Source organism: Chrysemys picta, chromosome 6, assembly GCF_011386835.1.
Source record: "Chrysemys picta bellii isolate R12L10 chromosome 6, ASM1138683v2, whole genome shotgun sequence".
NCBI lineage: Eukaryota > Metazoa > Chordata > Testudines > Emydidae > Chrysemys > Chrysemys picta.
In genome coordinates this window covers 124511340-124526507 of record NC_088796.1, presented here as the reverse complement: position 1 = coordinate 124526507, position 15168 = coordinate 124511340, and the positions used below count along the sequence as shown (strand labels likewise).

Here is a 15168-nt window from a genome sequence, read left to right as displayed (position 1 = left end):
TGTTCATTCCCTCTGGGGCACCTGGCACTGGCCACTGTCGGAAGACAGGACTCTGGGCTAGATGGACCCTTGGTCTGACCCAGTAGGGCCATTTTTATGCTCTTATGTTGAGGGAGTCACTTCACCTCCCTGAGCCTCAGTTACCCATCTGTAAAATGGGGACAATGCAAAGTGCTTTGAGATCTCTGGATAAAAAGTGCTCTCTAAGAACTAGGTATTATTATGCATCCGAAGAAGTGGGCTGTAGTCCACGAAAGCTTATGCTCTAATAAATTTGTTAGTCTCTAAGGTGCCACAAGTACTCCTGTTCTTTTTAGGTATTATTATGGTGTCCTGATGCCCAGCAGAGTATTGTTTTCTCTAGGTTTTTAGACGATTGGAAGCATGTGTAACACCTGCTGAAGATTCAACATGCCAATGACAAGCATTGGCCCAGAAGTGGCAGATAGGGCTGCAAAGGGGGGGAGGGATAGCTCAGTGGTTTGAGCATTGGCCTGCTAAACCCAGGGTTGTGAGTTCAATCCTTGAGGGGGCCCCTTAGGGATCTGGGGCAAAAACAGTACTTGGTCCTGCTAGTGAGGGCAGGGGGCTGGACTTGATGACCTTTCAAGGTCCCTTCCAGTTCTAGGAGATAGGATAATCTCCATTAATTAATTAATTAATTAATTTAATGTACAAACCAGGCGTTCTCAGCCAGCCAGCTCTCCGGAAAAGGCAGCCTGGCATGAGTTGCTCCTTGGCAGCTGAAGAAGCTGCAATGATTTCAGTGGAAAAGTAAAATCAGCCTGTTGTTCCCCCCCCCCCCCCGAATTGGAAGGGGGAAGAAGAGACTGTCCAGCAGGAATCTGTGAATGACTCAGAGCCCCAGCCTGGCTGGCAGAGGGGCGGGGCTTCGGGTTCAGGATGGAATTCAGGTGGCAGCTGAAGCCGGAGAGCAACCAGCGGCTCTGCTCAGTGAGTCGGGACGGGGGCACCGAGCCAGGCTCGGCAGCATGGGCTCGAACGTGCATCCTCGCCGGCAGCAGGGCGTCGGAGGGCCGCATGTAAGTGAGAGCTCGCAGGAGCAGAGCGAGCCTGGAGGCGAAGGGGGAGGGGATGGGATGGGATGGGGGGGGGGGGGGGGAGAACCACAGGATAACGTGGCTTCTCTAGCTTGACTGGGCGGTGGAGCATCTTGTCTTTCTCAGCTATTGCGGGGAATCCAGGGCTGGCATTTGCATTTCTCCAATGGAGGCGGAACGTGTAGAAAGGTTTGGTGGGGGGGGGGGTTCTTTCCCCGTTTGCAGCCACACTGGCAAGACATGACTGGAGCGGGCTTTGTCTTACTCACTTTCCTCTTCTCAGCCATGTGAGGCAGATCTCTTTCCAAACAAAGGAGCAATGGCCAGGAATATAGATAGATAGATACTAAAGTAGTGAGATCGCTTTAAAAAAAAACAGGAATTTGGCTTGCTTGTTAAGTTATGCGGCTGCTTTCTGACCCTGGTGTCTTTGCTTTCTTAACTGAGCAAATCTGACACAGGTCACTGGAGTAAATTAATCCCCAGGCTGCAGAAAGGGGAAGCTCTGCCTTGTGCTTTGTGCTGATTTGTGCCGGGTTGTTGTGGGGTTGTTATTTAAAAAAAAAATTAGTTTTATTATAATCTGTGGAAAGCAGGAGACTTGGGAAAGTCACCTGTTTTTGTCACAAGCCATTTCCACGCAGCAGCAACAACAAAAAGTCACAAGCACGAAAAATTCCGAGTGTTGCTGTTGTGTCATCTGTCATTCAGGGCGATACATCTTACGGAAATGTTGTTAGGAAGTGTAAATATTAGGGGAGGAAGGATGGTCCTGTGCTTAAAACACAGGCCTGAGAGCTGGATGAAATATCAGCCCTGGTGAATTAAATGAGGTTCCCATTGACTTTCATAGGGCCAGGATTCTCCCCCCCTCTCTCCCCAGCTCCTGTCAGACTTCATGTGTCACTGGCTCCTATCAGACTTCAGGTGTCACCTTGGACAAGTCACTTAGCTTTCTTGTGCCGCCGTTTCTTCATTTGTCATATGGTGACAGTGATTAGCTGCTGTGAGGTTCAAGGTAACTGGTTTGTAAAGCACATCAAAATCCTTGGAAGAAAGGCATTGTACATGTGCAAAGTAATAGTGTTTTTATACAGCATCTATTTCCATCTGTTTTAGTCTATAGCCAGACGTTGGGACATCTGGCAACTTCCTAAAGCTGACATTTTATTTCTTTATCAAGTGATTCTCCCCGCCTCTGTACTCCTTGGGTGGAAAAGATTTCAGTTACGCTGCTCTGTTGGTAGCACTTGGAGTGTAGGAGACTCGGATTCCAAGCATGGTGTTAATAATAATAAATAGTAATTATGTTTGTTATGGCAGTGCCTGAGGCAGAATGGGGCCCCATTGTGCCAGGCGCTGTACAATAGTAGATGATACCTGCCTGGAAAGTTTACAATCAAATTCAACCAGACGGCCCGGGTGGGGAAGGGATAGACAAATAGTGTAAGTTATATTAATTCCACAATTTTGGGGGGTGGGGGTTAGTTAGGAGGAGATCAGTTAAATGGGAAGGGAAGCGGGGTGAGGGGACAGAGGAGAGGAGAAGAAGGTAAGAGAGGCAGAAGTGAAGTCAAGCTGAGATGAAGAGACTGGGGGAAGGGGAAGGAGAGAGTTGGAGCAAACAGCCAGCCAGCAGAGGGCAGAAGTCTTTGGCTGTTCAAGACCCCAGGAGGCGTTGCTGTGCCTTCCCTGGGATGGAGGTGCTAGGGCTGGCTCTGCTGCTGTAACACCCGGATACTTCTCTGTGCCACGGTGTGAACTGTACTGTCCTACTGAAACAGACACTGCTGTGCCCACGCTCAGCGGACTGAGGGTGACATTCCCTCCACCCGTGTAGAGTCTCTGGGCCGGATCCTCAGCTGGTGTAAACTGGCATCGCTTCCCTGACATCAGCGGAGCTACACCAGCTGAGGATCTGACCCTAAGTATTCGGGATCTGTGCCGGGAGGTCAGGGAAGTGACATTCACACCCACCCCCTGCAACTCTGTCCTCCCAGAATCTGAATGTTCGAGCCTAGCCCCTGCTCCGTTGAATTAAGAGCATTTTCAGCTCCTATAGTGTCTGGCAATAGCATTGGGAATTTAAGCTAAGACAGCTAATTTGATGTAGGTGTTATACATCAGCCTCTGGCTAGTGCTTGGAGCAATATTTCAGTCCTCAGGAGAGCTAGGTCCATCCCTTTTCATTCGCAAGCAGAACAACAAAAATACTTAGCATTTTAGGACTGGGGTACGGAGGAGGCCCAGGAACTCCCAACCTTCCATGAGAAACAAATGCCCCGTATGACATGTGTTCTAACATAAACAAACCAAGTGTCTATGGCCCAGGCTCCCACATCAGAGCCTGTACAGCTGTGGATTTCCACTATATTAACACTAGCCCACTGGAGGATCAGGGCTTATCGTAGGACACGTCGTAAGTCAGGTGGGGGCGTGTCTGCTAAATACCTGCCATTGCAATAATTCTTCTTAAGATCTAAACAAAAACCAATCTTCCTTTAAAAAACAAACAGAAAAGCCTGTTTAACTTGATACCGGCTTTGATGCAAAGGGCTTCAGCAGGGCTTACTGTCATACAGGGCTTAATCTGTGCCAAGGCTGAGCTCGGCTCCTAGGGGCCTGGCAGTTCAGAGCCCGGGCCCCTCAGTCCTCAGAGCCTACTTTATTTAACATAGAGTATTTCCCGCCAGAAGCATCACCAGCCTCTGTTGTTTTGTTGATATTGAGAAATGTATTACTATTGCTTCATGCTTTATGCTGCAGCTGGACCTAGATTCCTGCATGGCTGGCGTTGGCAGCATGCTCAAAAGATAACACCGAGGTCACTAGCACCAGAGAAGATAAGTACAATTCCACAGAAAAAAGCTCTAATGTGGATTTAAGGTCTGTGATGGCCTGTAGCATTCCTATTGTTTTCAACATAAAATGAGATTTAATCTTTGAAAAAAAGGTTCATGACCTTCTATTTGTAAAAACTGAACTTCAATGGGAGTACGCACATGCTTAAGTGGTTTGCTGGATTGGGGTCCAAATAGATAAAGGGTAGGGAATGGGATACAACAAAAAGGATATTATTTATTAGGCACAGATCAAGAGCTGCAATCACGGACGTTACGCGGGTGCTGTACAAGCACAGAACAAAAGCAGTAAAATTGAACTGCTTCTTATTAATTCATATTGGAAATAACTTTTTCTTTTTAGAGTAGCAGCCGTGTTAGTCTGTATCCGCAAAAAGAACAGGAGTACTTGTGGCACCTTAGAGACTAACAAATTTATTAGAGCATAAGCTTTCGTGGACTACAGCCCATGCATCCGAAGAAGTGGGCTGTAGCCCACGAAAGCTTATGCTCTAATAAATTTGTTAGTCTCTAAGGTGCCACAAGTACTCCTGTTCTTTTTCTTTTTAGTGTTCCTCTTATGTGAGAGAATAACTTTGAACTCAGTGGAACTATCACATCCATAAAGCTACTCATGTGCTTAAGTTTTTGCCAGATCAAGGTCTTAAGAGACAAATAGCTCTTTATAAAGCATATGGTAGTGTTTTTAATATGTTTCTGAGTTAATTTGTTTTTTAAAAGTCCTGCAGCCTTTCCCCAAGTTCCCATAGAATCTGGGGCAGTAATTCCATACATCCTGCTCCATCTGAAATCAGTGGCACCAATGGATGGAAGATTAGGCCCATTGACTGCAGTCTTGATGCTTTTAAAAAAATAATCACACTTCTTTCTCCATTTTTGACATGCTGTGGTTTTAACCCAAGTCCAAGGACCCTGGTGTCAGACTTCAGGGTGGGCAGCAGAGCACTTTAAGCATATAATGTCGTTCATTTTGAGAGGCAGTGTGTATGATGTAGTGTAGTGTTCAAGATGACAGCAACTGAAAGAAAAATATTTCTGTTTTTCAGTTCTCTTTCCACATTTGACAGCACTCTGTACCGTTAGTTTCACTGATTTTCCTGCGCTGTCAGTTTCCCCTGTTGTGTGACAGACCCTTACGTACAGCAACGCCCTGTAACCCACTTTTTAAAAAAAAAAACTGACTAGATTCCAACCCGTTCAGTATCGGCTGAAGCACTCCTGCAAGAGACAACCAGTTCAGCAAGAAGTGGAATTAATCACCTGTTTACAAGAGTAATGTCAAACCCTACTGCTGAGCTCAGATAACAGAGCTGGGACAAATCCCCTGCTTGGATCTGATCTATACACAAACCCAGCAATTCGCTCAGGTCCATATTCACACAAAAGTCATCTGAAAAAACAAGGATTGATGATGGCCACTGCCATGAGGTGAAAGCCAATATGAAGTATGGTCCAGTTCCTCCCACAATCCCCTCACCTGCCCAGCCTGCTTCCTGCACCCCAACTCCTAGCACTCATCTTCCACCTACCCCCATCCCTCACCTTAGCACGCATGTTCCCACCTGCTCCATTGCCGTAACCAGATTAATTTGCTTAGAGAGATGACGTAGATAGCATGCTAGACTGGAACTTAAGAGACCGGAGTTCTATTCCCACTTCACGTCATCTCTTCCCTCCACCTTTTGTCTGTCTTGTGTATTTAGACTGTAATCTTTTGAGGGCGTGGACTATCTCTCTCTGTGTACAGCCCCTAGCACAAAGGGGCTATGAACCCAGTTAGGGCTTCTGGGTGCTACTAGAAGCCCCGATTCAGGAAAACACACAAATATATGCTTACATCTATCTCTGTTCAGCAAAGCACATGCTTAATTGTAATGCTTTGCTGAATAGAGATGGACGTAAGCATATGCTTAAGTGCTTTGTTGAATAAGAATGACATCCTAAACTGCCACAATACTGATAATAATTCTCTTCGCTGATAGATACTGAGGTCTGATATTTGGAATTGGGTAAAGATGATTATCCCACCCCTACTGCATGGACAAGGTCTTGTTGGGTATTTTTGCGGGGGGGCAATCTTAGTGCCAGAGTCCAGGCTACATTATGGATTTTGGGCAATGTTTTAGGTTGTAATCATGTCAGTTTCTCAGAATTGAGTTGTATTAGCATCGAGCTCTTATTTGGCTTTTGTCCACTGCATACATGCTTAGAGTAAGGACAAGTAGCTCCATTCCTTCCCGTGTGACTGCAACTAAAGATTTATTTTGCGTATGTTTATTTTCTAAGCTGTATAAATCATAGTTTAAACAATGAAACAAGCAGGAAGTTTTGCTAAGTCAACTGCAGGGTGATGTTCTTGTAGGAGTATACCCTGGTTTGTTAGCCAGGCTTACGTTAGCTGTACCGTTCAGGACTGAGCCAGGGTTGTGGATTTTGACTCCTATGTTTACCAAGTTTATTGAAGCTAATGAAAATTGAAGCTCTAAGAATATTGGTGTGGGTCAGGCAGAGTGCAGGCAGAGTACATCCTTCCTCACAGAGCAGTAGGGTGACCAGATGTCCCGATTTTATAGGCACATCCCGATATTTGGGTCTTTTTCTTATATAGGCTCCTATTACCCCCCCACCCCCGTCCCGATTTTTCACACTTGTTGTCTGGTCACCCTACAGAGCAGTGCTAATTCACCTCAATAAGTGCAACACACTGGCAGTGCAGCTCTACAACACCTCTTGAGCAGATTGCCAGTTCTGTCCAGGTGGGTTTTTGACATGCACAAATGAGGACAGGACACGATAAGACCATCAAATCCATCTTAACTTGTAACCAAATGAGCCAAGGGTTCAGAGCTACATGCCTTGAGTGCAGGGGACTGGACTAGATGACCTATTGAGGTCCCTTCTAGTCCTACACTTCTGTGATTATGGGCCTGATTCACAGCACAATGGGAGCCTGTTAGCTTCAATGGACTTTGGATCAGGTCTCTATCTCACTCTTCCACCCACATTAACCCCCACAATCAGGGCTGGCTCCAGGGTTTTGGCCGCCCCAAGCAGCCAAAAAAAAAAAAAAGCCGCGATCGCGATTGCGATCTGCGGCGGCAATTCGGCGGGAGGTCCTTTGCTCCCAGCGGAAGCGAGGGACCGTCCGCCGAATTGCCGCCGAATACCTGGACGTGCCGCCCCTCTCCGGAGCGGCCGCCGCAAGTACCTGCTTGCCAGGCTGGTGCCTGGAGCCGGCCCTGCCCACAATGGGAGTTGCTTTTTCTTTATGTCCGAATCAAGATGTCACTCTACAGAGTCAGTAAATGCACCTGGCTTCCTTGGATTGTACTTCTGAAATTTTTGATGCTTGACTCAATTTAAAAATTATATTAGATTTATCAAACACTAACACACACTATTTTAATAAAATTCCAAAAACGTCTGATTTTAAAAAAAACATCATGGCCATATCCTAAAGGAACTGGTGTGATTTGTGAGTTAATGTTTGAATCCAGACTCTCCCTTCTATCTGGGACTTTGATACATCCTGAGACTTTCACTACTGTTTATGCTCTTGTGAGTAAGGGAAGGCGCACACAAAGGGCTCTAGGCTAGAGCTGAGCAAAACTTTTTTCAGTGGAAAATGCAGGTTCAGGTTGACTAAAATGTTTTGTGAATTCATGATGATTTTGTCATATTGTTTTGGTTTAAAAAATGATAATATCTTGGGGAGGGGGGAAATCAATGTTTTTATTTCAACATTCCTAAAACAAAACACTTGAATTTTTCAGTTGGAAGCAACTTTTCATTTTGAAATTTCTTTTGATTTTATTTTAAAAAATTAAAAACACATCAATGCTCAAAATTGAAACACGATTCCCTACTAATATATTTTTTAATTTTCAAAATTTTTGATCAAAGGAAACGGTTTGGTTTTGGGTTGTCCTGAACCAAAAAATCTTATTCCCACAGCGCTAGTCTATACTTTCCTCCTGTTGGCACAGAATACGCCTAGTGCTTAACTTCACTTGTGCCCATGCCTTCCTTGTCCTGGAATACAACCCTATGCAAGGAGTTACAGGATCGATTCTACACTGAGGGTAAGAAGGAATAACCCCAACATCTCCTTTCTACGTGGTATAGTAAGGCACAAATGGAGTTGCATTATCCTTCCCTTCCCTTTCCTCTGAAGCATCACGTATAATCGACTACCAGAGGGGGAATACTGGATATGACAGACCAGTGCTCTGTTCGGATATGGATAGTTCCTTTGTCATAAACAATTGCTCACTGTTTATCTGGCAGTTTTAACTAGGAAAGAAACCGAAAAATGTATTACAAGATGATCACTTCCCTCCCCGCCCCCCCATTGCATGTGCTTGCTCTAATATTTTTCTTTGGTGTTTATAACAAGTAGTACTTGTTGCTTGGTACGTTTTAGTAAATTCACACAGAGTACATTCATTACAGCGGTAATTCACAGTGACTGTACCCTAGGGACAAGACTTTCAAAAGTGACTAGTGATTTGGCCGCCCAACTTTAGATACCTTGCAGGGGCCTGATTCTTAGACAGTGCTGAGCAGCTGTCCTTTAAAGTTCAGGCCCCTGTTAAGGTGATTTAAGTTGGGCCCAGCATAAATGAGGCAGCCAAACATTGCTAGTTGCTTTTAAAAATCTTGGCCTGAATTTTCACATCCCAGTAGTTAGTTAGTTCTCAGTTTCAGTATAAATACACTTAATGCAAAGGAAGAGTTAGTTATACAAAGGAACGTGAAGTAGCTCCATCTTAGATGCAGTACATGCTGACAACTGGCTAGTCCTATGCTCTTTACTCAGGCAAAACTCTCAGAGCCCCATAGCGTAAATGAAATATATGTTCAAATCACTTTTATAATATTGTATTTGGCTAGTACAATCAGGGCCGGCTCTAGTTTTTTGGCCGCCCCAAGCAAAAAAATTGTTGGCTGCCCGCCCCCCCCCCCCCCCCCCCCCCCCCAGCCCTGGGTTCTCTCTTCCCCCTCCCACCTGCACCCCCTTTCACCCCAGCCCTGGGCTCTCTCTTCCCCTCCCCCACCCACACCCCCTGCCGCCCCAGCCCTTGGCTCTCCCTTTCCCCCCAAACCCCCTGCCGCCCCAGCCCTGGGCTCTCTCTTCCCCCCACACACCCACACCCCCTGCCGCCCCAGCCCTGGGCTCCCCCCACCAGTGATGACTCTGCCTGCTCCCCCCTCACCTCCAGCCGGTCCGACGCTGGCAAGGTCAGGGAAAGCAGCGGGGCTCCCGGGCCACGCCTCAGGCCAGGGTCCCTCCAGCCAGGGCTCCCGCCTCCAGGACCAGCCGGGACCTGGAGGGCAGAGCCTGGGGACCGCTCTGGCAGGGGGCTGAGGAGCCGGGGCAGGGTAGCCCCAGAGGCAGCGGAGCCCTGGAGAGCGGGACGCAGGCCCCGCACGACAGCGCCCCGCCCTCTATGGCCCCGTTGCTGCTGGCTGCCCTGCCACAGTCCCTGGGGGACTCGGGCCGCTTCACCCAGCCCCGGCTGCAGCGCTGGGGGCAACCGCCCTGCGGCACCTGCAGGCGGCTCCGTGTGCCCCGTGGGGTGTCCCCCAGCCTGAGTGTCCCCCGCTCGAAGCCTGCCCGGCCCAGCCACAAGGCGTGGGCGCTGCTCCCCCGTGGCACGAACCGCAGCGCCTACAGGGCGCCCCTCGCGCACGACGCGCTGCTGCTGCCAGGCTCTAGGCGTTTGCTGCCGGAAGCACATACACAAAAAAAAGGCCAGAATGCTGCCCTTGAAAATGTGCTGCCCCAAGGACGTGCTTGGTTTGCTAGTGCCTAGAGCCGGCCCTGAGTACAATGGTCTCCATAGCCATTAATTATCACCGGTAATACTGTAACTGACCTTATTGCAGATCAGTTGTGGTACCCCCCTAGATGTCTGGTAGCATGCTGAGTTCACCATGTGCTCTGAGGCACTAAAGTTGTCTATTTTTTTGGGACATATTCCTGAAGGTTTCATCACATGACATAATCTTTAGTTACATATTAATCTTTAATTCCTGGAGATTCCATGACAATCCTAGAGGGACGGCAACCCTATGAAGCACAGGCCATTGTAGGTACTCCAACCGCTAGGGCTTTCAGGCTCTGGTCTTCAGTGGGTGCCCATACTCACTTCCCAGAAGCCGATGTTTAACAAAGGAGGCTTTTCTAGGGCTGCTGGAAATAAATACCGCAACTTCCCCAGGCACCACTGCTTTGGGTTACCAACAAAAAATGATACAACCCATAACAGGCCCCAGCCCAGCCCCTAAGAGCACTCCAGTCCAGTCGGATGAAGGTGGGGGTCTGCCAGCCCAGTGCGAGGGATGCTCAATCCAGGCCACCCCTTGCCCTGGAGGCAATCATGCATCAACCTGCAGCTCCCCTGGACAGAATCCAGTCCTTTTATCCCACATCGGTAGCCTCATTCGGGCCCATTCACACAGCTCTTTATTTGTAGGCTACTAGGTTATCCACCAGCTGCAGCTACCAGGGGCCCCCTTGCCAGCAAAGGGCTGCATCCCAGGTTGGTCCTAAACTGCCTGGTTTTGTCACTGCTGCTCCCGCTCCCTCTGGTGCCAAATCCCCCTAACTTCCCTTTCCCAGACTGGAGCAGTTATGGAGCTCTCTGCTAACTTAGGGTTACCATTCGTCCGGATTTACCCGGACATGTCCTCCTTTTTGTGCTAAAAATAGCGTCCGGGGGGAATTTGTAAAGCACTCACAATGTCCGGGATTTCCCCCTCCCCCGGCACAGCAGAGCGAGCGGCTGGGAGGGCTGCAGGAAAGTCCCGGGCTGGACTCCGGAGCAGCTGGAGAGGAGCTCCGCCCTGCATTCTGAGCAAGTGTCTCAGCACAAAGTGCAGCCCTCCCCTTTTGCAACTGGGAGCGGTTTCTGCCATGCAGTGTAGCAAAACGGGAGCGAGAGCACTTTGTGCTGATACAAGGGCAGCTCTCCCTTGCAACCCGGTCCGGACCAGGGACCGGGTTTTGTTGTGCAGGGCCAGGGACCGGGTTTTGTTGTGCTGGGGAGCTTAGCCACGTGTCCGGCTCGCACAGAGCCCAACACCCTGTTCTGAGCAGCAGGGTAAGGGGGGGGCAGGAGAAGGGGCAGGGAGGTTCTGGAGGGGGCAGTCAAGAAACGGGGGGGGGCTTTTTTGGGGGGAGTGGAGAAAGTTTTGGGCAGTCAGGGTACAGGTAGGGGGTAGGGTCCTGGTGGGCAGTTGGGGGGGGTCTTAGGAGGGGGCAGTTAGGGGACAAGGAACAGGGAGTCTTAGGTAGGGGGTGGGGTTCTGGAGGGCAGTTAGGAGCAGGGGTCCCAGGAGGGGGCAGTCAGGGGACAAGGAGCGGGGGGGGGTAGGGGGCTGGGAGTTCTGGGGGGAGCTGTCAGGGGGCAGGAGTGGGGAGAGGGATCGGAGCAGTCAGGGGACAGGGAGCAGAGGGGTTTAGATGGGTTGGGAGTTCTGGGGGGGGCTGTCAGGGGGCAGGAGTGCGGAGAGGGATCGGAGCAGTCAGGGGACAGGGAGCAGAGGGGTTTAGATGGGTTGGGAGTTCTGGGGGGGGGCTGTCAGGGGGTGGGGAGTGGTTGGATGGGGCGTGGGAGTCCCAGGGGTCTGTCTGGGGGTGGGGGTGTGGATAAAGGTTGGGGCAGTCAGGGGACAAGAGGCAGGGAGGCTTAGATAGTCCTGGGGGGCAGTTAGGGGCAGGGGTCCCAGGAGGGGGTAGTCAGGGGACAAGGAACGGGGGGGAGGGTTGGGAGGTCAGGGGGGGCGGGAAGTGGGAGGGGCAGGGGCGGGGCTAGGGCGGGGCTCCTCCCGTCCTCTTTTTTGCTCGCTGAAATATGGTAACCCTAGCTAACTGGATGTTGCCTGGGGGGGTTAGTGCAGTACCCAGTAAGGAGCCAGCCGTGTTTCATTCACAAAGAGATAGCTGAATGTAGGTTAAGTAGAACAAGGGTAACTTTATTAAGCCCTGTGATGTGATTTGCCACCTCTGAGATACAAACCAATGGGACATCTGGGATGATCCTGAGCTGGACTGCTGGCCATGCGCACTGAGCACCCATTCAGAGGTCCCAGGACGGCTACCTCAAACAGGATGATCCCAGGACAACCTGGACAGGTGGCCGTCCCACCTGTGGACTGCCCTGTCCATGTGGCCGAGTTGCTGCCAGCCTAATACCCCAGGTTCACTGTTCCACTGGTGTCCTGTCAAGAACAGTCCCTCCAGGAAACACTGGCCCTCTTGACCCCAGTTCCACAGATCATGATCCAAGCAGGTTCGTTACGATACTTTTCATGTCATTTTCTGCTATAGCTTGTATTAACAAGGAGAGAGAGAGAGAGAGAGTATTCACTGCAAAAAAAAAATTGTGGCTAGGAAACCTAGCATTAGATGACAGGAGCACCCTCCAGTGCCTTTTATCAGTAACATGACAGTGTTTTAGGATGTTAAACTTATTGAATGATGCAAAAATACTGTAGCTGTGTTGGCTCTGCCACGTGCCAATTGTATTATTTTCAGACTACCTTGGTAAACCTCTTGATTCTCTCTCTCATATAATTTCTGCTGCACTACAGGTCATGGATACTGGACCTGCAGTAAATTAAACAGAGGATTGCCTACTTTGTAATACCAAAACCCCTCTGAGCGACTGGGGGATGCAAATCAAGAACTGGAGAGAAATGTTGCGTAAATAAGGTCCCCACCTCCTGCACTCTCCTATTCCTTGTCCAGAATCTGTCCCTCTTCCCACAACCTCACACTGGGGCTGCAAGAGTTACTACAACTTTGCATAGGTACAAGAGGGGGAGGAAAAGTCCAACTGTCCTATGTCCTCCCTGAGGCCTCAGTCCGTCAGGGAGCCCTGTGATGGCCCCACTGCAGTCAGTTGGGCTCTGCATGGGCACAGGGGTCCATCTTCATCGAGATCATTACCAGATTTGGAGTGACCAAGGCAGGGTAGAGAGTGTTGCCTCTGTCACTGCCTAATCTTCAGTGGTAATAGCGGGGTTAGCCAGGGCCTGCTCTCAAATGCTGCGGAGATGTGGCGAGAGCTCCCTCAGACTTTGAAGTAGGAGAGGATGCCTTGGTCCACATACCTGATTGGGGGGGGGGGGGGGGAGAGGGGGAGGGGGAGGGCGGCAAAGCAAGAGGGCAAGTGTTCATCCTTATAGGATTCTTTCTTCTTTCTGTTTTAGTATAGATTGAACTGTGGGCTGCTGGAAACATCATTATCATATAATACCTCTGTAGACAGTCAATTAAAAGGCTAAGGATTCTGCATAAATAAAGCCCTGCAAGTCCGCAGATATCCACGGACCGTTTTTGCGGCGCACGGCTCGGATGCAGATACAAATGTTATATCTACGCAGGGCTCTATGCATAAAGGATCATTAATCCCCAACACACTTTCAATCCAAATTTGCATTTCTTGTGGAGCCATGAGAAACGTTCAAAATAGATCTTTAAAAAAAAAGGCTAATTAACTCTGAAAGATCATTCAGACTTTTCATTCCAGTAAATGCATTTTCACATACTATTAAAGAAATCATATCAGGGACCTAAGAAATGTGCAAAGGACACAGTGCACTAATCTATAGTGACATTTTAAAACACGCACAGAGTTTTAAATAATGTGCACAATATACATAAGTATTCACTGATGTGCAGAAAATTATAAAAACAGCTTAAGTCTGCCAGGAATTCAGTCCAGGGTCCCTCCCGGCTGCTGCTTCTACCTCCGATCAGCATTTCAAGTTACAATCTCACGGTTGTAATGATAATCTGAGAAGAGGGCATACTGCAATTATGTATAAGTCACTGGCGCTTTGAGAGGCCATGACTCACTGTTGCAGCACAACCCATTTTGGGGACTTACTGTCTGTCATACAACATTCTTTTGCTTTCCACAAAACTCAGTGAAGTGAGACACTGGAATCTTTCTGAAGACAAACCCTGCAGTCGTCATTCAAGACTGACTCAGGCAAAACTCCCCTTCAAGTAAATAAAGATTGTAACTAAATAAACATTTAATATTTGTCCCGTTAAAGCCTTTATGTTCACAACTGCTAAAAAGTGCACCTGAGAAAGGGTAGGTTTCAGAGGGGTAGCCGTGTTAGTCACTACAAAAAATAATTTTCCCTCTGTTAATACTCACACCTTCTTGTCAACATGGGCCACATCTACCATGATTGAATTGGCCTCGTTAGCACTGTCCTCCCCCGCCTCCCCCCCCCCGGTAAGGCAACTCACATCTTTTCATGTGTATATTTATACCTGCCTACTGTATCTTCCACTCCATGCAGTTGATGAAGTGGGTTATAACCCACAAAAGCTTATGCCCAAATAAATGTGTTAGTCTCTAAGGTGCCACAAGGACTCCTCGTTGTTGTTGTTTTTTTGAGAAGGGGTATGCTCTTTCCCTCAAAAGATAAGAATGCGCTGGTCCACATGCTCTCCCTTTACACATGCATCTACCCTTTTCTAGACACATCAAGCAGCAGGCGCAGAAATTAGTGCTAATATGCTTGTGATGGAAAGAGACAAAAGTGGAGGGGCACAGAGCCTCCCCACTTGCTATATTGATGTGTGTTCATCACTGCAATTTCGCTTGAGAAAATACCCCAGAATGCAAGTACCTGATGCCCACATGCTAGACAGGATTGATATTTCATTAGGACCAGATAATTTGCCACAGCAAAGCAGACTCTCGGCTCACCTATCAAGTGCAGTAGCCAGCCTTTGGTAAAGGCCAATACGTGATCCATCAAAGAAAGATTCATAATCATAAATACTAATCCTAGCCTACCACACATTCTTTATACATGCAACACAGCAGCAGAAAGATTTTCATGGGGGTTGTCCCCAAAGCAGAATTTTGCAGGACATCGATTATCATTGTTTTAATTACAGTTCCTGCCTAAAGACTCAAACCAAGACCCCATTTTGCTAGGAACTCTACAAACACAGAAGAGACAGTCCCTGCCCCAACTAGTTTATAACTCAGGAAGATAAGACCACTGCAGGAAGTATTATCTCCAGTTTACAAATGAGTAATTGAGGCCCAGCGAGATTAACCACCTGATTCTGCAGTTTTCTTGATTGGGCAGTGTCAAAGTCAGATTCAGGACTCACAATTTGTCAGACCACTCTGTTTATTAGCAAAGCGCTCCGCTAATACACCCAGATAATGTGAGCCCCATGCAAGACTCAAACTATCTTATTT

At 48.4% G+C, this 15168-nt stretch overlaps 1 protein-coding gene across 1 annotated transcript in view; it reads left to right on the top strand.

Moving 5' to 3' along the window:
- The first annotated feature begins 854 nt into the window (after window positions 1-854).
- The window catches only part of GNE (glucosamine (UDP-N-acetyl)-2-epimerase/N-acetylmannosamine kinase), a 77641-nt gene continuing 63327 nt past the window's right edge, over window positions 855-15168 (top strand). The window contains exon 1 of the mRNA XM_008174419.4: window positions 855-1043. Within this exon, the coding sequence (XP_008172641.3) occupies window positions 993-1043 (51 nt within the window). The 5' untranslated portion in view covers window positions 855-992. The remainder of the gene's footprint in view (window positions 1044-15168) is intronic.